At 41.4% G+C, this 26,606-nt stretch overlaps 1 protein-coding gene across 3 annotated transcripts in view; it reads right to left on the bottom strand.

Moving 5' to 3' along the window:
- Nucleotides 1–26,606, bottom strand: part of LOC126259303 (protein spire) — an 853,493-nt gene that overhangs the window by 331,153 nt on the left and 495,734 nt on the right. For 2 of the 3 annotated variants that reach the window (XM_049955972.1, XM_049955974.1), the window contains exon 6: nt 226–255. The exons of the other annotated variant lie outside the window; for it this stretch is intronic. In XM_049955972.1, the coding sequence (XP_049811929.1) occupies nt 226–255 (30 nt within the window). The remainder of the gene's footprint in view (nt 1–225; nt 256–26,606) is intronic. 3 annotated transcript variants of the gene reach the window in all.

Genomic DNA, 26,606 nt, shown 5'->3' with positions numbered 1-26,606 from the left:
ACGCTTCTGCCTGACACACACATGCAAGGAAGGCCCGATGAACTGCTTAAATATAAACACATGCACAATTACAGGCATTGAACTACTTGATGGGCGCTAGTCGCTCTCGCAGCGTGAAGCTCACTCTACAATAATTTATCGTGCATCGAGAAGGAAGTTCGCATAAACAGCAAAAACATCAACAACAACAGCAGCAGGCAACAAATGAAAGACAACAGTACGTACTTGGAGCACTCTCCACATCCTAAGGCCCGTCTAGAACAGACAAACCCGCATCCATTAGATACGACATGCGCACATAACAGCCACTGTCAGAATATGTAAAGCATTATGTGCGTACAGTGTTTACCTCAGTTACGCCGAAAACATGCATTACATTTTACACACAATACATTGGTATTCATTGAGACATATGAGCATATACGAACCTACTACTCACGTATTAAATGTACGCATTTCCTGCACAGCAATGACATCTCACAGTAGCATATAAGGTGGACAGGGATAGAGAAAGTCTATACTAGTATCGCAGTCCATTTGTGTCAAACGCCATTTTGTTCGTCACAGACGCTGCTGGGATACAACATGCCTCAGCCAAATGAAGTTGTGATCGTTTCAATGATCTGCTAGAGTTATCTACCACATATGTAAAGGTACGTTTACACAGGCTATAACAATTACGTAATGGCGACAATATAAGCCGGAAATACTCCCAGGCAACAATGCCAGCCACGCGAATTGCCGCCAACTGTTACGCAACAATGCCAATCACTACCGCCTGGCAACTGCTGGCGGCAATACAGAAGTGTTTGCACGTGCCGTAAAATGTGCGAAAATGAATTACTGTGACTCCTAGGTTCTGCATTCCACAAGGAATAATTTTAGCAAGGAAAAGAGAAATTACGTTTAGTGAATTCTTTTATTTTTATGAACAGGTTTTGAATTTTTTTTTTAACTCGTGAACTGCGATGGTCACAGACATTTTATCAGAATGCCGAAATATGGTTTGTATATGGTACTGGAACAGCCGGTTCGACAACTTGTAAAACCAATACAGTCACAACCAGATTGGCGATCATCATTCGGTTTTTGGCTACTGGTGATGCATACAGAAGTTTGATATGCATGTTTAAAGAACACTTCTCACCTATATACCTCTTGATACCAGACGGCTGCAACGCTTTGATACGACGACTCAAGAAATTCATTAAGGTAGTCTGAAATGACACTAGAATGTTTATGTTAATATTTTATTGTTGCTCATCAGTATAATGAGAGAACTAGCAATTTCATAAATTTGATACATTACGACCAGTGTTATGCGGCACGGAAAGTGAAAAAAAGAAAAGAAAAAAAAAAACCACGTAAGTGCGAGTAGCCCACACGCTTTGAGAGTTCCGTACAAACTTATTTATACAGATAGTAATAATAGTAGTAATGATGATGTTAATAATAATAATAATTTAGTTTGGCTCAGTGGTCTGGTGCAAGTCTATTGGACGAAGGTTCGACCACTTGCATGTCCCTACGACACCCCAGTTATCCAAATGGGGAAGGGAACCTACAGTTTAACGTGGAATCCGAAGCACGTTGTTTCTGGCGACTCATCACGTCGTTGAGAGTTAAAGGTTACGTTAAAAGGCAGACCGAAAAAGCCGTGGTTCGACCTAAGTTCGATCCCGCGACCTCTCGGAAGTAGGCGCTTTACTGCTAGACTACCAGACCCGACATGAATACAGATAATTCTTATATAGGTTTTGACGAGTGAGTATGCGAGTATCAGAAGCTTAAATTATTCGCACCGCCAAGGGACCGTAGACCCTAGTATGTGACAAACTTCGATATCTCTACGCGTTCCTGAGAGGAAAGAGTCTTAACAGTCGGACGGACTGAAGGACCAGAACGTGCTCCTGTAAGGTCCCGTTATTGCCGACTGACGTACGGAACACTGAAGCTTATACGGAAACATAAGTGATGAAGCTTCAAATAAAATGAGAAGACCTAGGTAGAATACATTTTTGGCTCACTACTGCAGATAATCTAATATGAGAGTCGCAGAGATGTGTTTTTCAGACTGCAGTTTTTGTATGTCTTAATACATCCCATGGCTCTGGCCGTAGATGCATTATATTTATGAACTGCATGGTTCTTTCGTCTGTTCACTTCCACATTCTCGCAAACATAAAAAAAGCGAGTACCTCTACACACAAAGGACACATTTCAGACTGATCCGAAATAACATTCTCTTCGCCGTTCAGATTACGTAAATTGGCACCGCATCTCCGTCGACGTAGGACAATAGAAGAACGCTGAGAGTGAGAGTAAAGCATTTACAGATCGGTTCAGACATAGACATGGAGCGGCTATCCCAAGAGTTCCTACTTACCCTTGGTGGACTACACTGACAACACCTCGGCAACTACCTGTAACAGCCTACCCCATCAGCAATACTGCCAAGTCATACTGCAGTATTACCACGTATTGTATCCAAACTGCAGCTATGTTGGTGAATCACTATTGTGGTCATTCATTAACGTAAAATATTGCCCGATTAAGTGTACGTTCTATATAGTCACGGCAGATACTCTCAAATCGAGGAGACTCAAATCGAGGTGACTTCCTCCTTTAAAAAACTTCTGTCAGCAGTACAAATTGGAAATAACCGTTCACAAATTGCCACAGAACAATCGAATGACGCTTCGCATCATAATACTACACTTTCGGTCTTTCCTACAGGAGACCTCTGAACGAGAGAAATGTAATGGACTAGCCAAAAATATTGAAACAATGGGAATAACTCCTATAAGGATGTTATTAATTTGAAAAGCAAGAGGATTTTCGCTCTTCTAAATCACTAAATTATATTCAGCGTTTTGGTGGAACTGCCTGCTTTACAAGTGAATATGCACAGCTTTTTCTGCAGGCTGCATCCGACAGAACTGAAAAGCAACTGTCTCTGTTGATCTGAAATTTAATCACATTTCTCTATCTAGACAAAAAATTCATTTGCGTTTCCCTCGTTCTGCTCTCGATTTCACTGTACTGCCGAATACTTGGATACAAAGCGGCAATTTGGTGTATCTATAGGGCCTCACTAACAACCAAAGAACTATAAGAGCGGGTGAGCATGAATACAGACCTTTATTTGAATACAACGATACATTGTGCTCTTCACAAGAAACGCAAAAAGCCGACCTGGAAAACAACAGACTAAATACATGTGAAATAGAGCCGATTTTGTTTTTAAATAGAAACCGAAGTACTGGACTAGAAGAGTGACTTCAAATGAGGTCGTAATAACTTGAGTGCATACATCATCGAGCATAACGAGCCGGTTATGACAGCTGTCCTATGTTGCAGTAATGATAGGTTTAGAGAAAATTTTCGTAATATGACGCGTTCTACTCCTCATAGCATTGTGAGCAATCTTGCTTGCACAGACTGAAGTGACAAAATGGACCGCTTCGATCACAATCGGTCGACAGAAAAAATGTGACTTCAAACTGCATCAAAAGCCCGATACACGCCAGTTTTGGATGTAACGTGGTGTTAAGATAATAGATTTGTTTTTGTTTAATAATTCAAGCGGCTGGATTAGGACACCATATATGCATTTAAGGCTCCTTATCGCCGTGAAACTCTCACTTGAATACTACATTCAGACGATGAAGTGGAAATGTTCTTGAAATATATAAATTTGAAGACTGCTGAGTATTCAGTAGGGCTGGTAAGGCAAAGCATCAATCTGATCAGTATTAAGATTTGCCGGGAAGTCCCACTGAAGAAAATGCAACAGGTGAAGAATGCAGCGACGTATATCTAGTCTGCACATGTTGTTCTGCACGGCAAGATTGTTCTTCAGACCTAATCCGTCGGAAACGAGGAGCCGATTTCAGAGATCACAAGCGACGAGGACATTCTGGACGCTGCACGAAAATGAAAATAGTAATCGAAGATTATTATTATATTATTATTATTATTATTTCTTTCCTTTCTCAGACGTTATGTCTGGTCAAAAATGGAATGTGACGCGGACCTTGATCAAGCGTGACTTCCTTTTAACTGTACGGTATATGTTACAGCGCATTTAGGAACTTTCGGGTAATTGAACATGTATCAATAATCACAGATTTCTGTAGTTGTTTATATATACTTGGATGTAGCTGTATTGCGTTGATGTACTGGTGGATATTGTGTGGTATGACTCCTGTAGTTGATAGTATAATTGGTATGATGTCAACTTTATCCTGATGCCACATGTCCTTGACTTCCTCAGCCAGTTGGATGTATTTTTCAATTTTTTCTCCTGTTTTCTTTTGTATATTTGTTGTATTGGATATGGATATTTCGATTAGTTGTGTTAATTTCTTCTTTTTATTGGTGAGTATGATGTCAGGTTTGCTATGTGGTGTTGTTTTATCTGTTATAATGGTTCTGTTCCAGTATAATTTGTATTCATCGTTCTCCAGTACATTTTGTGGTGCATACTTGTATGTGGGAACATGTTGTTTTATAAGTTTATGTTGTAAGGCAAGCTGTTGATGTATTATTTTTGCTACATTGTCATGTCTTCTGGGGTATTCTGTATTTGCTAGTATTGGACATCCACTTGTGATGTCATCTACTGTTTCTATTTGTTGTTTGCAAAGTCTGCATTTATCTGTTGTGGTATTGGGATCGTTGATAATATGTTTGCTGTAATATCTGGTGTTTAGCGTTTGATCCTGTATTGCAATCATGAATCCTTCCGTCTCACTGAATATATTGCCTTTTCTTAGCCATGTGTTGGATGCGTCTTGATCGATGTGTGGCTGTTAGATGATAAGGGTGCTTGCCATGTAGTGTTTTCTTTTTCCAATTTACTTTCTTCGTATTGGTTGATGTTATGTGATCTAAAGGGTTGTAGAAGTGGTTATGAAATTGCAGTGGTGTAGCCGATGTATTTATATGAGTGATTGCCTTGTGTATTTTGCTAGTGTCTGCTCGTTCTAGAAAGAATTTTCTTAAATTGTCTACCTGTCCATAATGTAGGTTTTTTATGTCGATAAATCCCCTTCCTCCTTCCTTCCTGCTTAATGTGAATCTTTCTGTTGCTGAATGTATGTGATGTATTCTATATTTGTGGCATTGTGATCGTGTAAGTGTATTGAGTGCTTCTAGGTCTGTGTTACTCCATTTCACTACTCCAAATGAGTAGGTCAATATTGGTATAGCATAAGTATTTATAGCTTTTGTCTTGTTTCTTGCTGTCAATTCTGTTTTCAGTATTTTTGTTAGTCTTTGTCTATATTTTTCTTTTAGTTCTTCTTTGATATTTGTCTGTATCCTAGATATTTATAGGCATCCGTTTTTTACATCGCTTCTATGCAGTCGCTGTGGTTATCCCATAAGTAATCATCTTGTCTAGTGTGTTTTCCCTTGACTATGCTATTTTTCTTACATTTGTCTGTTCCAAAAGCTATATTTATATCATTGCTGAATACTTCTGTTATCTTCAGTAATTGGTTGAGTTTTTGTTTTGTTGCTGCCAGTAGTTTTAGATCATCCATGTCTAGCAAATGTGTGATTTTGTGTTGGTATGTTCCAGTAATATTGTATCCATAATTTGTATTATTTAGCATGTTGGATAGTGGGTTCAGAGCAAGGCAGAACCAGAAAGGACTTAATGAGTCTCCTTGATATATTCCACGCTTAATCTGTATTGGCTGTGATGTGATATTATTTGAATTTGTTTGGATATTAAGTGTGGTTTTCCAATTTTTCATAACTATGTTTAGGAACTGTATCAATTTAGGATCTACTTTGTATATTTCCAATATTTGAAGTAACCATGAGTGGGGTACACTATCAAAAGCATTTTGGTAATCAATGTATGCATAGTGTAGTGACCTTTGTTTAGTTTTAGCTTGGTATGTCACCTCTGCATCTATTATCAGTTGATCTTTACATCCTCGTGCTCCTTTGCAACAGCCTTTTTGTTCTTCATTTATAATTTTGTTCTGTGTTGTATGTGTCATTAATTTCTGTGTAATGACTGACCCTGGGTTTGCTGTGTCTGCTTGATCTTTAGGTTTCAGATACGTTATTCCACGTGTAAGTGTATCAGGGAATGTGTATGGGTCTGCAATGTAACTGTTAAATAATTTAGTTAGATGTGAATGTGTTGAGGTGAACTTCTTTAGCTAGAAATTTGCTATTTTATCTTTTCGAGGAGCTTTCCAATTGTGCGTAGAATTAATTGCTCGGGTGACTTCATGTTGCAAAATAACCACTTCAGGCATTTGCGGTATCATCTTGTATGTGTCTGTTTCTGCTTGTATCCACCGTGCATGTCTGTTATGTTGTACCGGGTTTGACCATATGTTGCTCCAGAAGTCTTCTACGTCTGTTATGTTTGGTATGTTTGGTGGGTTGACTATTTTAATGTGTGTGTTATCTATTGTCTGATAAAATTTCTTTTGGTTTGTGTTGAATGTTTGGTTTTGTTTCCTTCTATTTTCACTTTTCTTGTATCTTCTAAGTCGTTTGGCCAATGCTTGTAATTTCTGCTTCTTTTCATGTAATTGCTCTATCGCTTCTTTTTGTGAGATTTTACCTGATCTTTTTCGTTTTTTGTCTGATATTTCATTTCTTATAAATTGTGTTAGCTGTCCGATGTCCTTTCTCAGTTTTTCTATTCTGCTCTGTAGCCTGTGTTGCCATGCTGGTTTTGTGGGTTTCTTCTGTGTGTTGGTTTGTTCTGATCTCTGCCTAGTGTGTATATTTAGTGTAGTGTGTGCTCCTATAAAAACCAGTAGTTGTAACTCATCCATAGTTGTATTTTCATTTATTTTGTTGTGTATGATTGTGTTGATAGTTGTTATTGTTGTTTCGACTTGTGCGTTATTTGGTGGTCTATACAAGAATGGTCTAATGTCTGTATTTGTGTCTTTGTATTCTATATATGTCAACTGAAATTTTTCTTCTATATCTAACATGTGTGTCACTTCATGTTCTATTTGTGCTTGTTCTGGTGGCTGTCTTAAGATTTCGTTTTCCTCTGATTGTTTAATTGATGCGTGTTGTTCTTTGTTTGTTTGCTCTGGGATGTTTGAGTCCTTTACTGTATTTTCTTCTTCTTCTGATTGCAGATTATTCTGTTCCAGTATTTGTTGTACTTATTGTTTGATGTTTTCTAATTCTGACTGGGGTATCTTGTTATTTTTGATTATTACACGGATCTGATCAGCTAGTCGTTGTTCTGTTAAAAATTTTAATTCTGGGTTTCTGGTAATAAATTTTGTGTATACTTGTGATCTGTATCCAGTTGTGTTGGTTCCTAGGTTTGTTGCTTGGTAATAACAGAACATGAGGTGTCGATTAACTTCATCTGACCATCTCATCCTCTGTCTTTGTTTTCCTTCTAGAGTGGTTGCAGGAAGCATATTCTGCAAAACACCTCTATTTGGATTTAAATCATTTTCCGTGTGGCTAGCAGTGTCGTTACCATTGTGGACGGGCATAGGGTTCAAGCGTCGTCCCCGACCATGACAGCGCTTGTACGAGGCTTCATTAGTTCTGTCCTGAACCAACTAATCACACTAAAAGGGGGGTTAGCCCTATTAGTGGTTTGTTCTTTTCGTCGTCTTTTACGACTGGCAGAACACCGAAGGCCTATTCTTTTCCCGGGCCTCCACGGGGTTTATTATTATTATTATTATTATTATTATTATTATGAAGAAGAGGAAGAAAACACAGATATTACCAGTACACCTGAAATATTGGATAACACATACAAAAAGAATCCGAGAACGAAGAATCAAAGTGAACCAAACTACAATTCAGTTTTTGCACCTGATGAACCTAAAACAATGAGCACAAAAGAAAATGCGTGAAATTAACCGCAAAAAAAAGTAAATTAACTTCTCCAAAGCAGTGGAAAAATGAACCTACAGTAGCTTTCAGACAGCGTTGTAAATAATCGTGTATTTTGTAGGTTATTTTATATACCGTAATGCTATACTTATTTGTAACTACTACAGACTCATTTTTCGGTCGCCGTTTGAGTGAAGTTTTCGATTTGTTTTTCTTCTAATGTTCTCTAATTTAAATACTGCAACATAGATAGCACAGTAGAAAACTGCATTTTTGTTCTTTCTACCTTCCCATGCATACTTCGTTAATCCACAGATTACTGTCGATAAACCACGGTTACAATATAACGCGGAGGTAAAGCATGTACCCCAATAACGGTGTCATAGTGGACTTTGACTGTATATTTTACGTGTTTACAGTACGTAGGCAGCAAAAAACGTCTGCCTGTCTTAGCGGGACCACTGTAGGAAAATAACTTGGTATTCAAGGGCAACGTTCCCTTTAGAGTATTTTCCACTCCACTGTTGCGCATATGTGCGGCTTTGTCAGATACGGGCAGTGTTTCTCATTGCTGAAAATGAAAGCAAACTGTGGATAACTCCCAGCCCTCCCTCACCCCAGCAGAGGACGGGAGCTTTATTGCATTCCGCGTCGCTGGCCACATTCCTGCCCCTACAGTCACGGCTGACGCAACCCACTCGACGTCGCTGGTCTCGGTGCGATATACGCCTCAGGCCGCAGGCGCTGCGCCCTCGGAAACAACTCTCTCCAATCTATAAACACAAGCGAAGTACTATGGTGAAGTCCTTTTAGCAAAAAGGTAGAACTGTTTGAGAACGTACACCAACAGTTATGCACGTAAATAGCCAACTAAGAAAACATTCAAATGTGAGAAAGAAGAACAAACTAAAACTTTACCATTAAATGCAGATTCACTACATCGGAGATATACATCAACACACAAAGACGCTCTCTAAGACTTCCATAAATTCTGGGCCAAAAAGAAGATTGAAATGGCTGCCGAGACCAACAAATAGTTCGTAGATTTCTGATCCGAAGACATGTGATGCTCTTGCATGTAGGTAAAACAATACAATAAAACAGAGTTACAGTTTTTCACAACAAAAACTGCAAATATAAATGTTCAATGTCAATGACTTATAAGAAATGATTGTACGGTATGAATACATTTAAAAACGGGCATATTCACGTCAAAAATCTTTTCATAGTTTCAAGGAAATACAAAATAACTCTAGGTGACATTGCCTGAGGAACAAGGAGACAAAATACTGAAATACTTCCTTTAAGAAAGAAGAAATGAATACCAAGAGAAAAATTAGAACATTTGTATTTGTGTTACGTTGTTCGCGGTCGCACGGATCTCAATAAAGGAGAATTATCATCGTGTTTGCTGACAATTACATTTCATGGTATAAAATTAAAATTAAGAGCAATATCCCACTAGTTTATACAACGTAATGGAGGATGGGGGGAGTAATTACGGATGCGCAATCCGTCTATAGTCACCTGAACGTCGGAAGTTGGACAAATACAGAAATTGCTGTTTCATTAGGAAAATCATTATCCCCAGCAAGAAACAAAATTATAGGCGATATTATCAACACCATACGTGACTCTGCTGACGAAGAAAACAAACATATATCTTATGAAATAGCTTCCGGCATGATTATCGTCTTGCTCGCGTCAGAGTGATACAAAATAGCCACTAGATTCTGTTTCTACAGCATCATTCGAAAGTCATGTCCCGAACAACAAGGTGTACGTTGCTGGTTCAGTTAACTTGGCCCATAGGACAAAGCCATATTCAGGGATACGACAGTACTATCATTCGAAGCAAAAATGTCTAGCCGGCCGTTGTGGCCGAGCTGTTCTAGGCGCTTCAGTCCGGAACCGCGCTGCTGCTACGGTCGCAGGTTCGAATCCTGCCTCGGGCATGGATGTGTGTCATGTCCTAGTTAGGTTTAAGTAGTTCTAAGACTAGGGGATGTTAAGTCCCATAGTGCTCAGAGCCAACCATAAACGTGTGGTAAACATGGGCTCTATAATGCGTACCTTAAGAGCTATGAGCACTTATTCATTTTCACTGCTGTGAAACAAATCTCTCCTACTGAAGAAGTATTCATAAATATTAAGGTATTTGTTTTAAAACCCAAGTTTACTAGACATTTCTGTCTTGTTTTGCCCATATTATCTTCTTCCAAAACATGGAAAGCGAAGACCTTACAGCAGAAGAAATTCGAAGATGAAGTGTTCACGCCTCTTAAGGTATTCATTTTATATCCCAAGAGACTTTTTTTTTTGTATCGAATTGTCGTTTCTGTCATATACGTGAATACAACTTTGTCCTATGGGCAAGATTATTGAATCTTCAATGTAGACTTTGTCCTATGGGACAGGACTTTTGAATCACCCTCTACACCGCAGTCTTCGTTTCTCCGCTATGCTACTTGCTGTCAAAGTACTGAACTGGCAACTTAAGTGCAACCGTATCTTTTCATGTCTGCGAGAGATTTATTAGTACTGCCAATAGACAGAAGTGCTTCTGACAAGCTTAATACCACGGACGTGAGTGACTACAAATTATTAATTTTCTTCAGACTATTTTTCAAAAAGCTCCCACTAAATTCCCGGGTATAATCTCATATACTACCAGCAAAAATTTAAATAGGCATATATAGCATGTTTAGAAAAAAATTCATCCGATTCATGTGACTAACTTCTGCAGGAATGAGGATACAAATTTTGGTATAATTTTAACTTACACTTAGGCTACAAAGCTTTTATTGTCGAAAGAACCATTCAGTTTTCGAGGGGCTATCTTTAATATGGATGCACCTTCAATCTTGGGGTATTTTTTACAATTTAGTTTGGAATCTAAACCAAAACCTTTCAGAAACGTTCAGTGTGCGCGCCGCCGCACGCACGACAAACAGCCAGACAATACTCCAACTCCCATACTCCTGACGGTAAAAAATTGCTTTTTGTTATTGTCGTTGCTACTTGGCGCAGTCGTTCACTTGCAGCTGTTAGATTAGGGGACCGAGTCTTGCACAATCCCCCACAAAAAGATCCCATACCGTGAGATCATGCGACCTTGGACGCCAATGGTGCAATGCGAGATCCGACGCTGTAAGAGGTGGGGCGTAGTGCTCTGAATAAATATCGCGCAGCAAAGCTGTAACTCGTTGATGAAGGTGCGAGCGCGTGAGTTAGCAGCACAGGGATACGCCTGGTAACTTTTAGTTTCGATGCCTAAGTTAAAATTTACGCCAAGTTTTCTATCTTCAGTCATATAGAAGATATTGTCTTGTGAAATCGGTTGAATTTCGTCAGGCCCGTCCGCCAAATGCCCAGGACTCGTGTTCACGGCGCCACGTAAAGGTATGAGTTGAGTTGCTGCTATGTCATGTGCAATGCATCTACTTGTCTTTCCTGAGTTCCGCTCACTTCAATTCTTTAGGTATACTTCAAAGTCAATCGTACCACAGTTTGCAACTTCGAGTGTTCTCTCCTCTGTTTATCATACTGTTTTTTCTACTCTGCCAAGAACAGTAAGATGCAGCGTCAAGTGATGCAAGAAGTACTGTTGGAACAGCGCTGAGATATTCTCCCATTATTTGTTTAAATTAAAAACATGCCTGTGCACGATAACTACGTCTACCCAGATGTACTAACTGAATCATGTTCCTTAGAGACTGAATTGCAAGTGACGACTGAATTAGTGAGGCAGCTCGTAAATAAAAGTCATGTTAAATCGTATAAATATGTAGGCTATGTGAGCAGATTTCACATTTCGTTTCAAACGTGTGTGACATTCTTGCTCTTTAATACGTTTCTTTTATTGTCCTTCCCTTTTCGCCTACACACTCTTCGCCACAGCCACTTCACACACTACCCCAGGGTAAAGGTAATCAGGTCAACCATTCTAAAAACTACTATTTTGTTCTCAATAAAAAATTTCGTCTGTACAGCATTTTTCCGCAGAATTCTGCTGATGCGCTGTAGAAACGAACCGTATGGTAACAGGGTAAAATGGCGGTTCCACATCCTTACCAGAGTATTTCGTTTGAAAACCCTGTCAGCGGAGAAATCATCACAGCCGCTGGCGTTCTCTGTCTTATTTACGAAATCCAAATCCGATTCCAAGTTGTTATTGTCACTGGACTGGCCAAGGAATCCAACATTTATATACTGAAGCTCCGATAAGCGATTGAGATTTCCAAGGACGAATGTTTGTTGTTGTTGTGGTTTTCAGTCCTGAGACTGGTTTGATGCAGCTCTCCATGCTACTCTATCCTGTGCAAGCTTCTTCATCTCCCAGTACCTACTGCAACCTACACCCTTCTGAATCTGCTTAGTGTATTGATCTCTTGGTCTCCCTCTACGATTTTTACCCTCCACGCTGCCCTCCGATGCTAAATTTGTGATCCCTTGATGCCTCAAAACATGTCCTACCAACCGATCCCTTCTTCTAGTCAAGTTGTGCCACAAACTTCTGTTCTCCCCAATCCTATTCAATACCTCCTCATTAGTTACGTGATCTACCCACGTTATCTTCATCATTCTTCTGTAGCACCACATTTCGAAAGCTTCTATTGTCTTCTTGTCCAAACTGGTTATCGTCCATGTTTCACTTCCATACATGGCTACACTCCATACAAATACTGTCAGAAACGACTTCCTGACACTTAAATCTATACTAGATGTTAACAAATGTAACAATAGAAAAGACGGATATAGGTTTCCAGTTTGGTGGCTTCCCGCCATTCAGCCACGGTGCGGAAAAAAAACTACCAGGAAGCCATCTCTGCGGCCCGACAACAACATTTTGATTAATATTCCCCCTCTCTTGCTCTGCCTGTTTCGATTTATATCCGACGACGATGGCCGACCAACAGCAGGCGAAAGAATTTTACTCAATAACTCCCCTGCTTCTGCATAAATGTGGGGAAGCTCTCTTTCACAACACTGGTTCTTTTCAGTGTTCAGCTACACCAGAAGACCCTGAAGAAGACATCAGGCGAGCGGTCGATACCTCTATTATGCAGAAGACACTGAAGAGGAGAATGACGCGGTCCAGCAACCCATAAGATTTTACTTTCAATCACAATGGCTACGGGAGCCTTCTTACAGACTTACATAAAATAGTTAGTTGCCGCCTGTTTGAAAGGAACCATTTCGGCATTCATTTGAATGCACTTGGGGAAACCGAGGGAAACAATTTTAGATGGTCAGGCAGGATTTAGAACATCTGTCCCCGGAACTTGAGTCCAAGTCTTTACAGACGGAGATGATCATTCCACGAATTTTCATCCATTTACTGTCAGTAAAACTGCGCGATCCAGACTGATTATGCTGTGAAACGTGATTACAGATTACTCTTACCACTTCATCTGAAGCCGCTGATTTACGTAGCAAGGAGCTACAGGAGTAGGAACTAGCAACTGGTTCCTGGTAAGTAATTGCTAAGACAAGCCAATAATGCTAAGTTTATGGCTTTCTCAATGCTAGGTTGGAATACTTGTTTGCTACCCGGTTCCAGCTTTCTCCAGTCCGGAAAGCAATTTAAATCACCGTTAGAAATTTGGAAATGATGCACAGTACGCCATGGCTGCTCACGAACCGGTCGTGTCGGGACGATCAAGATATATAAAGCGGTCGTCAGTTATGCATTATACGCATTTCAACAGGTTGCCATGACCCGAGTCTGAAACTTCATCTTTACAGATGTGGTATCTGAGAAAGTAGAACTGCAACATTTATTAACTGCTCCAACAAGTACATTTAGGAAGGTCCAATATCAAATAAATATTCAGTGTTCTAAATGAAGAGAGCATCTTTCTTGCTTAAAACAGTACTACTGTTGCTAGTTCCTGGTATCACTTAATGATTAACGAGGAAGCCAAAGAAATAGAAGGACTTTATAACAGCAGAACCAATGAAAGTGCACAACTATTCGAAGTAAGGGTCTGTGATACCGTAAAGACGATGATGCAGAGAAAATTTCGTACAGACGAGCTCCATTTACACCTAAGCTATTATTGAAAGTGCGAAGCTGAAGGAAAACGATGAAATAACGATTCGTTCCAACAATATCGTAATCACCTTTGTCATAGTATGTATAAAAAACTTCAGATTTCTTCCTTTCTGCTGTAACAGCACACGCAATAATAGCATAGATAAAGTTTCCAATACGTTTAAGAAGAGGCTGATCATTCATGTACTTCCTTGAGCTAAGCCTTAATACTTTTTCTTGAGGTAACCCACTTTATGATTTCCTATAGCTGCTTCCCAACTCTTGGAATTTCACAAAATAGTATTAGAGTCTGAAGAAGATATCTGATAATTTTGATACAAGAAATAGTGTTTTATGCTGTTTTATACTTTCTATAATGAAGGACTGTGATTCACAACGTCTTCAGCTGCTGTAAGTTCTATGAAGACAGCTCCTGTAATACGATTTGTTTCACATTCATCTTCTATACGTTGGACTAGATTGATAATCTGAGAAACGTAATAGAATCTCTAATGTTTTCACTGGGAGAGGTAGCGCAGTGGCTAGCACATTGCACTGAGATTCGGGAGGATGACAGTTCACATCTGCGTGGAGCCAACCAGATTTAGGTTTTACGTGATTTCCCGAAGTCGCTTAAGATAAATGGTGGGATGATCCCTCTGAAAGATGACGGACGATTTCCTTCCCCATCCTGTCCTAATCCGAGCTTGAGCTCCGTCTCTAATGACCCAGTTGTCGACGGAATGTGAAATACTTAGCTGCCTTCCTTCATTTTTTTCTGATGCTCTCGATACACAAAAACGATTTGTTATATACTGTTACATCACTAAGATTTTCGCTGACGCTGCAGCTGTGATCAGAAAGTGCCGTGGTTGGACAAGCTTAAGAAATTGCAAAAACATTTTGATAAAATTTCCACTTGGTTTAACGAATGTAAACAAATGTAATACAACGCCTATAATTATAAAGCGAAAGAACCTCGTAGTACCCGGTTACAAGATTAGTGGTGAACAGCTTGAGCATTTCGCATCATGTAAGTATTTAGCGCTAATATTAAGAAGCGATATGAAATGAAACGATCAAATAAAATCAGTGTTAGGAAAGACGAGTGGTAGATTTAGTTTCGTTGGACTTGATCTGGGACAATGCAAAGCATCTGTACGTAGTTTCTCTTAAGTACGCTAGGGCGACTTTATTCTAGAATTTTGTTCCAGCGACTTGATTCTTTATCACGAAGGCAAAACGGTAGAACGCAGTCAGAGTCGCATTGCTAGCATTTTAACAGGTACGTATGCATCACACGATAGTGACCGGAAATTTAAATGACAATCCTTGGAAGAAAGACGCCGTAGTCGAGGCGAAAGAGTTTTAGTAAATTTGTGAAACCTGCATTGCTGCCTCCATCGTACAGGCAAGACAGATTAGGGCACTTACTGAGGCGTACAGTGTCCCTGGCTCAGCGCGTGAATGGGATAGCTCGGAAAATCTATTATCTTGGTACGACATACTGAAGCATCCCCAACTCTCTTGTGGTTCCCTTTTTAGGTATTCCACCTCGACGTCTGCTCGTAGATACGTATCGTCGGTGGTTTTCCGGCTTTACTTCCCGACGTGACAGCGACGACTCTCCGATGAGGTGCGAGCCATGTGTTTTGCTATTACTGCGAGTCTTGTAAATATCGCTTTTATTTAGTAATTAGCCCGGCTAAAACTCTCCCCTTTTATGATTAAGACAGCCTGCGCCACCTTTCGGAGGGAGTTGGGACGTCAAAGAGTCACAAAAGTTCATATTAAGCAGTCCGTAAAACACGTCAACGTTCACTTCAGTTAACGTGTTAGTTAATGCCTACGCTTTCCGCTAGATGGTGCTGAATTACTGCTGAATAGCTTTGGTTCCGTAAAACTATCACTGATTAGTACTAGGTAAATGAAATAAGTACAAAACTCTTGTATTTCACTTTCACTCTATATTCAAGGATTAAGATGGTGACGGATGATGGTCTATTTAGAAGGTTCCTAGCCTGGAGGAATCCAAATAGTCCGCAAATCCCGATTTGCACGCGCTCTACGTCCAGATGCGCAACTAACGGCACACGACACTTTCAAAAGTCCACACGTTAATATCTGAATACCGGTACCTCTGAATTCACTCGTATCAGCAGATAATTTGAGTTTCTGTCGTCTGTATGTCCGTAAAGTTCCAATCTATCACTAAAGTCCTAAAATCCCCTTAATACTCCGTTGCTACCAACATCCAGAGATCGTACACTACATCACTTTTAATCTCCGTAATATTCCAACAGTTTATCGTGAATCTTAACACGATAAAGTCCAATCTAATTATTGTCTCGCTGACTGAGATGGGTTCCCCGCCCTTTAACGAAACAATCAAGGAAAAAAAAGGCAGGCCTTTTTTTAGGTTTTTCATCACAAGAGTTTAACGTCACTGCCTTCTCCATGACGGAGCTTCCGTGGCTTTGCTGTACTTAGACGTTAAACTACTTGCTGAAATACTATAATTTTGATCTGCAATTACCGAACTCTGATTCTACACTATTTTCCCCTCTAAAATTCTATTCTGAATTTTAACTTATTCTTTCTATAACTTTTATCACTGTAAACTGCACAGAGGTGTTACAATACCCTGCATATTGACTTGCGGAGTACATAGCGAGAGCCAAAACACCACCACCACCACCTGAATGGCGTACTGGTCCATCTTTGTAACGCAATACAGCAACTATTCTGCGTGGCATGGATTCGACGGTCCTTGGTGGGTTTCCGGAATCATGTGGCACCATATGTCTACAAGTAGGTTATATAATTCATGAGGGCGCGGAGCTGGCGTCCGACAGCGTCCCAGAAGTGTTCCATCGGGTTCACTCCAGGCGAATTTGGTGGCCAAGACAACGTGAGTTAACTGTGATGCTCTTCAAAGTACTATAGCACAATTCTGGCCTTGTGGCAGGGGCAGTTAACGTAAACGACATCGCCGTCTAGGAAGACACTAAAAAATGGTTGTAGAAAAATTTCCGCTACCAGTCACACTTACTGTGACTGGTAGCGGAAATTTTTCTGAGTTCAACAGCATCCACTATGGATAAAATTTACTAAAAAATGAAGTGACGCTGATGGTCAGCAGTAACGTTCTCGTAGTCCATAGCTATCATGGTCCTTTTGATTACTATTACCAGCCCCATTACAGTCCACGTGAATGTCATCCCACCAGCTGCATCTGTGGTACAGTGCATGTAGAAAGTGGCCGTATGTCTGTATGGCAGCGTATCCGGACACCATCATCGACGTAGTAGAACAAAAAACATGATTCATGAAACCAGGCGATACGTTTCTATTGATCCACGGTCCAAACTCAATGATTCCGTGCCCGCTGTAATAGATGGTGTCATTTAATTAACTTGGGAACAAGTATTGGTCGTCTGCTGCGAAACTCACTCCCCTCCCCCTGGTACACCGTGTTCAACAATGTTCACTGAACATTGTGTTCCGACACACTTGTGCCTGTACCAGAACTATACTCAGTCATCTGATCAGCCACAAGTTGCCGCCTATCCTGCTTTACAAAGCGGTCGAGAACCCAGCCCCACGTTCTGTTACGAGGTGTGGACGTCCAACGCCTTGTCACTTACTTTCCCTGGATGGTCACAACATCAGCAGGTGAATGACCGTCAAGCTTCGTCGTTTCCGAGACGCTCGTTCCAAGGCACCGAGCCAGCTCAATCTGTCCTTCGTCAGATTCGCTTGTGTCAATGAATTTGCCGGCCGGAGTGGCCGTGCGGTTCTAGGCGCTACAGTCTGGAGCCGAGCGACCGCTACGGTCGCAGGTTCGAATCCTGTCTCGGGCATGGATGTGTGTGATATCCTTAGGTTAGTTAGGTTTAATTAGTTCTACGTTCTAGGCGACTGATGACCTCGGAACTTAAGTCGCATAGTGCTCAGAGCCATTTGACCCATCAATGAATTTGCCCATTTTCGCCCCGTGTCGTCGCTAGAATGGTTCCTCATTCGTCTCTGCTTTCCTCATCGTGTCGCAACGCCACCAAACCGACTTATAGCTCGCGGTGCGGAGTAGCCAAAATGTTTTCGTTCGTCAGAGAGCAGACAGGAGGCTATGTAGTGTAGGGTAGTGTGTAACGTGCGGAGCGTGCAGCGGGCAGCGACCGCGCGCAGCTTCTTCCTGGAGCCGGCAGAGCAAACACGACATAGCGACACGCGCCGCCAACACACGCACGCCCGTTGCGGAGCGTGGATGGGTCGCTGCCCTCCACTTACAATGCACACTCGTCGCGCTGCGGGGTGTGTCCAAATAGCCATCACACTGACACTGGTTTATACGCAGACGTCAGCGAAGCAGTGTATGAGAGCCCATCGATTGTATGGAATCAGAGCAGTGAGTGGGTGGACGTGGAGACGTGACAGAATAGCAGAAAGGATCCATCGTTTTCGGATGTGCCCATGATCACACCGCGAATGAGGTCGCCTTTTTTTGTTGGTGAATGAATGCGGACTGTCGAACGTGTCTACAAGGAATGGCGTACCACACGCAACCGTGTAACACAGCTTAAGAGGAATAATCGACTAGGACCAGAAACAAGTACCACAATGTTTTCATAAGATGTGGTTCAACAGCCTTAACGTATTTTGTAAAATGGATTTTAACCATCGGCTGTTAACCATCATCCAGGATGCAGGATACAACAGATTAGTTAAAAGCAACCCATATTTCTTTGAAGCTGAATATTACCCTGTGAAATTGTACAAACACCCCGCGTATTCTAAGACAAATTACATCTTGTCTTTGTACAATTTCACTGGATGATTTCGATTCTGTTGAGCTTCAAAACAATATGGTATGCTTTTAATTCATCTGCTGGATGATGGTTAGTAACAGAAACCGGTAGACAACTAATGGGACAAATAAACAGCTGATAGTTAAAATGCATTTTATAAAGAACAAGTCACAGTTTTCTAATGAGAAAAGGAACTGCATGCAGCATGAATTTGGATTCGCGTGTCTCGAAAAAGGCCATTTCTAACTACGACAAATAAGTTGCATGTCTTCAATGGATCAAGCAACACAAAAAACTGGACAGTACTTCACTGGAGGCAAGATGAGTACACAGACGGTCTGTTGAAGCGTTTAACTCGCAGGGTGTGGACGGTGTGCTTCACACCGGAGATGGTTCTGTCGTGTTTCGACATTGTTTCTCGTACCCCGTAAGTTGCGTTCGAGCCTGCATGTTACCGTGAACATGAACCTGGATGTTTATTTCAAAATTATTGGAGACGAAGTCTCGTCCTTCCTTATACATATTAATGATGAGTATAATTTGGAAACACTGCTGCTTTTTAAGATAACAACAGCCTTCTTCACGGGGGTGACTATACATTCCTGGTTTGATGAACACCCATGGCACTGCAATGCATTTCGACTGGCTCCCTAACCCGCCCGATCTTTTTAATCCGACAGATAATGTTGGACACTACTTCGGACAGTGGATGAAAAGTGAAATACATTGTTGTTATACACTGAAGAGCCGAAGAAACTGGTACAACTGCCTCCTATCGTGTAGGGCCCCCGCGAGGACGCACAAGTGTCGCAATACGACGTGACAAGGACTCCACTGATGTCCGAAGTACTGCTGGAGGGAATTGACACCGTGAATCCTGCAAGGCTGTTAATAAATCCGTAGGAGTACGAGGGTATCGAGACCTCTTTTGAACAGCACGTTGCAAGACATTCCAGATACACTCAATAACGTTCATCTCAGGGGAGTTTGGTGGCCAGCAGAAGTGTTTCAACTCAGAAGAGTGTTCCTGGAGTCAGTCTGTAGCAATTCTGGACCTGTAGGGTGTCGCATTGTCCTGCTGGAATTGCACAAGTCCGTCGGAATGCACAGTGGACATGAATGGATACAGATGACCAGACAGGATGCTTGTGTACGTGTCACCTGTCAGAGTCGTATTTAGACGTTTCAGAGGCCCCATATCTCTCCAACTGCACACGCCCCACACCATTACAGAGCCTCCAGCAGCTTGAACAGTCCCCTGCTGGCATGCAGCGTGCATGGATTCGTGAGGTTGCCTCCGTGTTTGTACACGTCCTTCCGCTCGATACAATTTGAAACGAGAGTCGTCCGACCAGGCAACATCGTTCCAGTCATCAACAGTCCAATATCGATGTTAACGGACCCAGTCGAGCAGAAAGCTTCGTGTCGTACAGTCATCAGGGGTACACGAATGGGCCTTGCCTCCGGAAACCTATATTGATGATGCTTCGTTGAATGGTTCACACGCTGACACTTGTTGATGGCCCAGCATCGAAATCTGCAGCAATTTGCTGAAGTTATCAACTGAAGACATGAAGTCTGTATCTATAAGTCCACGATCACTTGTTTAGCTTGACGATGATTTATTTCAGAATATTTTAGCGATCTGAATATGGTGATAAGCCGAAACCGGTCTATGTGATCTATGTGATCAAGACGGACTTGCGAAAATAAAAGTGCTATGATTTGCGGAAGGATTACACTTCTGTTACGTTGAAAGATTCTCTTCAGCCGTTCTCGCAGGATCTTTTTCCGGCCGCAGCGATGTCGAAGATTCAATATTTCACCGGATTCCTGATATTCACGGTGCACGGTGACACTTCATCGCTATCTCGGAGATGCTGTGTCCCATCGCTCGTGCACCGACTATAACATCACGTTCAAACTCGCTTAAATCTTGATAACCTGCCACCGCAGCTGCAGAATCCGATCTAGCAACAGTGCCAGACACTTGTCTAATATAGGCGTTGCCGACCGCAGCGCCGTATCCTGCCTGTATTTGAATACGCATGTCTATACCAGTTTCTTCGTCGCTTCAGTGTACCACGCTGGGGAGACAGTAGCTAACGGGAAGTGGTGGTTGGTAAAAGTTACGGACTTGCCGAAGTTTATTTGAAGCCTGTAAATTATGTTTCCGCGAAAATTTGAGGTAAGAAATTGTGATGGTTTCGTGTAGCTGTTACCTGTTGACCTCGATATACTTCCTGTTTACTTGTGGAGTTTACTGCCCGAAGTTACAGGAGCTAGCTTGAGGCGGCGCAAGAAATGCTAGCGATTTTACAGCCCAATAGTACGCGTATTGTAAAATCTTTGAAACTTGATAACTATAGGGTTTTTCTTACTGACTTTAGAATAGGGATAAGTTTAATCCAATCTCGCGGATCAAATCGAGGCTGGAACCATTAATTAGACTGACAGTACAAGGTTAGCAGTATAAAGAATTAATCTGAGCCCGCTAACCAAAATGTGTGGCACATCAATCACTGAGCCTAGTAATTAGCATTTGGATATGCACACAGCGATAAAGAGGTAGGATACTGAAGAGAAGACACTTAACATACATTCTGTGAAGACTGATATTACTACAGCTTGATAAACATAGGTTGAATAAATATCCGGAAAGGATTGGGGCTAGACATCAAGCGAGATGTCGCCTCTAAATTCGTCCGGAATAAACTGGAGAAACCGTAGTAAGATTAAAATAAACACGGCTGAACAGAAAGTATCAAGAAATTTGTATCTGGGAGCAGTGTCTACGTTGATTTTACACTGTGACTCTACAACAGAAATGGAGTAATTATAGTGCAGGAGCTGGAAAACGTGATTATTATTTTAATTAAGACAGCGAGATGAGATCCGTATTACTGAAGAAGCCGAGACACTAATTGAAAGTAGCTGACGGACGCTCAAATTTAAAACATGCAATTTTCAGTTCATTTTCGTTGCCCTTTAAAGCCAATCGTCGTTTAATTTCAGTTCGTCGGTTTACGAGTGCTACCCCGAAGTAAAAGCATAAAAAATAAAGTATATTCTTAATTGTATGAAGGCTTGAAAAATCATTGTGAACGACCGAAAACATCGTAAGCGAAAAATCCATGTGTTAAAAGCGATTATATTAATATAGGGCAAATTTTTGGGCAAAAAGGAACACAATATTAGTTCATGATAAGGAGAACTTTAACAATGAATCATGAAATACTGACGCTGCATATGAGAAACGATAAAGACAAACCTAAATCTAGGCCTCTCCCTAATGCATACAATATGTGGTTCCACATCGCTGAACGTAGTAGGTTCATTACGTCACAGCAAAGTACGTGTGCATTTCTAAATTTGTTACGGTCCAGAAGCAGATAGCTACGTAACTGGGAAATCTTTTTCCCCGTAGGACGTCCTGTTTATCCCCGTTGCCGCATGATAATGGTTGGTAGAAGTTAGTTCGTTAACATTTAATAATTAATTTAAAATGAGCATTGCCGAGTAAATATTTATCGAACCTGTACTATAAGGGAATTAATATCTCTGCGAATATTTTGAATTCGATAGTCTCCACGGAGAAGGTGATAACGAAAGCAAAATTCCCTTCTTGACAACCGTTAGTATCGATCAAAACCAGGTCATAGGCGACATTTTAATAGTGAAAGAAAGGATTCATTGTACTTTAAGAAGACGCATATGAAATAAATGATATAAAGATGATGAAAAAACAAAAGGTAACCAGATAAAAATAGGATTTGGTATTGCGGAAGACCATTTATGTCATATTTTGAAATTTGTGTCCACAGATTATCACTGATCATCATAAAATGTAAAGGAAAAATATCTGAAAAACGAAGATAGCAAAAAAACTAAGCAAGGAAAAAAACTAAAGAGCATTATAGATGTAGCTTTCAGGCTGGGGGGGGGGGGGGGGGGGGAGACTTTTGGCGTAAAGCATCGGCGAACATCGCAGAGCTGCAACTGACGCCGGTCTTTTCTGCTGAACTGGGGAGGAGATCCCGCATCCTGCAGGCGGCTGAAGCAATAAAACTTTACGACGAATTCCGGAAAGGACGCCGCGGCTCATAACTCGCCGCGGCGGCGATTTTAAAGCAGGGTGACATTCTCTGGCAGCACGTGTTGCCGTCTGTGGCAGCCGTTGCGAATGCCGAGGATACGGAATAATTCATGGCATTTCTACATTCGTACAACTGGCGTCTCCTCCATAACGCACAAGCCTATATCAAACGGCGGTATTCTCTAGAATGCGCCACAGACGGGTGGAAATCATTAATCGCTTTACACTACTACGAACCTCACGAATTTTAGACGAAAGCGTTACTCAGTAGGTGTGTGTATATCAGGTGTTTCTTAAGAGCGTGTAAAAATTTAACAGGACATTGAGGACGCTCCATTCAACAATCTGAGGTAGGGAACCTGGATGTCGGAGAAGCCAGCTTAAGGAGATAATACGAATAAAATCACAATACTGTGTGCTTTTTTATTTACATTCGTTAACTACAAATACCATCACTGAGAAAATGAACGTACCATTTGTACTGTATCTTACAAAATGTGCTGAATCTCACGGTCATCATCATCAATGCAAGCATGACATCGGCGAACAAGATTGTGACGTACCCTGACAAATATCCCTGGTGTGCTTCGAATCATACCACAGGCAGCTACAATTCTGGCAAATAATTGCATCTCAAAAATGGTTCAAATGGCTCTGAGCACTATGGGACTTAACATCTATGGTCATCAGTCCCCTAGAACTTAGAACTACTTAAACCTAACTAACCTAAGGACAGCACACAACACCCAGCCATCACGAGGCAGAGAAAATCCCTGACCCCGCCGGGAATCGAACCCGGGAACCCGGGCGTGGGAAGCGAGAACGCTACCGCACGACCACGAGATGCGGGCAATTGCATCTCCGTATCCACTGAGGTGTCATACAAAAGTGACTTTAGATATCCCCATAGGAAATAATCAAGGGGATTCAGGTCAGGTGACCCCGCACGTCGTGGAATAGGACCTCCCCTTCCAATCCAGCGACCAGGAAATACTGTACTGGTACTGCTCTATCGTATTGTAATGTACGTCTCTGAATAGCACTGACTGATGAATGGGTCTGTCGTTAATTCATAGCGCGTTCTCTCATGAGACAATCAAATATAACAGAGCCATCTTATGGACAAGTAAAGTAAACAAAACTTACATCATGACTTCCCGGTAATCAGGTTCGTCCTCCTTGTAAGAAATAAAGAATGCACATGTAAATAAACAGCACAGTACGTGTAAACTTGTACGGATATTAGTTGTAAATAAGCTGGAAAACAGTAATGCTAGACAAAGCGGTTGACACGTTTACTTCCGGATCTCCTTAAGCTGTCTCCTCTAACCCCAGATTTCCTACCTCAAATTGTTCAGTGGAGCATTCTCTGTGTTTTGTTACTTTTTGCCCCCCCCCCCCCCCCCCCACACACACACCACAGAACATATGTGTAGAAAGGAAAAGCCAGCGGAATTCTGATACTTAGCAAGACGAAGAAACGACAGACTGTGCTGTCTCCGCCGGTCGGGGTGGCCGAGCGGTTCGTAGAAATACGACTTCACCGACACGTAACTAGCCGTATGTTGACAATGGAGAGAGGTGCAACTCAATAAACACTAATGGCGTTGCTATCACAAAGGACTACCGACGTCTGCGCCGAACCGCCAATAACTATTACTGATTATTAATTTAAAAAATGGTTCAAATGCTCTGAGCACTATGGGACCTAACATCTGAGGTCATCACTCCCCTAGAACTTGGAACTACTTCAACCTAACTAACCTAAGAACATCACACACATCCATGCCCGAGGCAGGATTCGAACCTGCGACCGCAGCAGCAGCGCGGTTCCGGACTGAAGCGCCTAGAACCGCTCGGCCACAGCGGCCGGCTATTAATTAAAACCACCGACGATAAAAGTTCTCACTGAACAGGAATATCAATCTGGTAAAATAATTGATGCTGGTATGTGAAATTATTATTTCCGAATGAACACGCAGATGTAGGAACTGGTATTCAAAATGTGAAGCAGGCACACAGCTTAGACAATCTAATAGTTGTTGCTCACGCATCATTTTCTCAGTACTTTCAAGTCAGTTTCACGTTTGTCAGCTAGTAATAAGCAAAGCAACGAACACCGATAAGTGCGTAGATTTGTATAAAGTTACCATCACTGTCAAGTCTTGTCAGATTCTTGAATGAACGTGAATACGAAAGTTAAGGATTTTTATATTCGGAATGATGCCGCTAGTGTTTTCAATTTACATGGACAATTGCATAGACGCTGAATAAATGCCATGTTCTAAAACCAGTCGATGTCATTCGTACGAACGTTTACCAAATTCCTAATAAGTGCTGCCTATCTCTTTGCTTTTATTCGTAGCCAAACTACAAAAAGTATCGGAACCGACGCTGGCAGCAAGAGGCATGAGACTGGTTGTGGTAGTAAATGGCAAAACGCGCCGGATGGTTCGTTTTGAACTGTAAATTCCGTCAGAACCAGTAGATAACCACAGCTAGTTCGTGTGGTGCAATGTATGCACAAAAGCTGTTATTCCGGCAACACATTTACGACAAGACAGCTTGCAAGACAGCTAGTTAACGATGACAGAGCATGGAATCTTAGTTACAAACATCTCGCACTAGCAAGTGCCTTTTGGTAATGTAGCTGCAGATGAAATATTGAATGTATCCATTACCTGAATTTATTTGTAACGACACAATCAGTTTTGGGAAAAGTCTACACCAACTAACAACGATTTTTAATTCTCGGAATTTTGCAGCAGGCTGTGCTTGCTAGACAGAAACGTCAGCCAAAAGGAGACCGAATCCGCGCGGCAGGAATCTCAGACAATTTCCCACATACACTGGGGCGTGGCGCCTTGTATCTCGCCATGTTACTCTGACGGTTGGTTGGTTGGTTTGTTTGGGGCGAGAGGATCAAACAGCGAGGTCAACAGTTCCATCGGACTAGTGAAGGATGGGGAAGGAACTCGGCCGTGCTTTTCAAAGGAACCACCCCGGAATTTGCCTGAAGCGATTTACGGAAATCAGGGAAAACCTAAATCAGGATGGCCGGACGCCGGTTTGAACAGTCGTTCCCCCGGAAGCGAGTCCAATGCGCTACCAATTGCGCCACCTCGCTCGGTAAGTCGGGCGATAGCGAGCAGATAGATACAGACAAACGAGCCTTGGCTGTAACATGACAGATGTGTGCCCTGATCCAGCAGTAGTTTCGGCTGTGGTCGAAAGTTATCATTATCTTACGAACATAAACCACACGTAGTCAAAACATTATACTTTGGAAACAAAACTGTATCTTCTGTGAAAATTATGCCCACTATTAATCACTGTTGATTTAATACATTTAATAGTGTGAGTGATGTGAGTGCAAGGCAATATAATAAATGAATATTGTTATGTATATGAAGTGGGTAACATTGAGTTTAAATCAACTCTCAGGGGAATTTTTGAAGTGTATAACTAGCCAGTTGAATGTAGTGGATAAACAAGAAACAATTTACGATAATTCCCTTGTTTAAAAAAGTTTTTTTTTAGGTTTTTTAAATTTGTTCTTTTCATAAATTGCTCATAAAAAACTATCAAGTAGTGATTGGTTATGTGTAAAAGAACCGGGACTGCGCGGTTTAATTCTGATATCAGATTGGTTAGGATGTACCTTAGCCAATCAGTGGACAGTACATTCGAGCGTATTTTGTGGACTGAAGAATTGCTTTGTGAATTGTAGATTCAGTTCAGAGCTGAGACTTTATTATGATCGCATGCGTGTGTTAGGAACTCTGAATACATGAGATAATTTTGCTGAATT

The sequence above is a fragment of the Schistocerca nitens genome, chromosome 5 (assembly GCF_023898315.1).
Source record: "Schistocerca nitens isolate TAMUIC-IGC-003100 chromosome 5, iqSchNite1.1, whole genome shotgun sequence".
NCBI classification, from domain to species: Eukaryota; Metazoa; Arthropoda; class Insecta; order Orthoptera; family Acrididae; genus Schistocerca; species Schistocerca nitens.
Note: the sequence above shows the minus strand (reverse complement) of the source record. Positions and strands in the feature narration are given on the sequence as shown.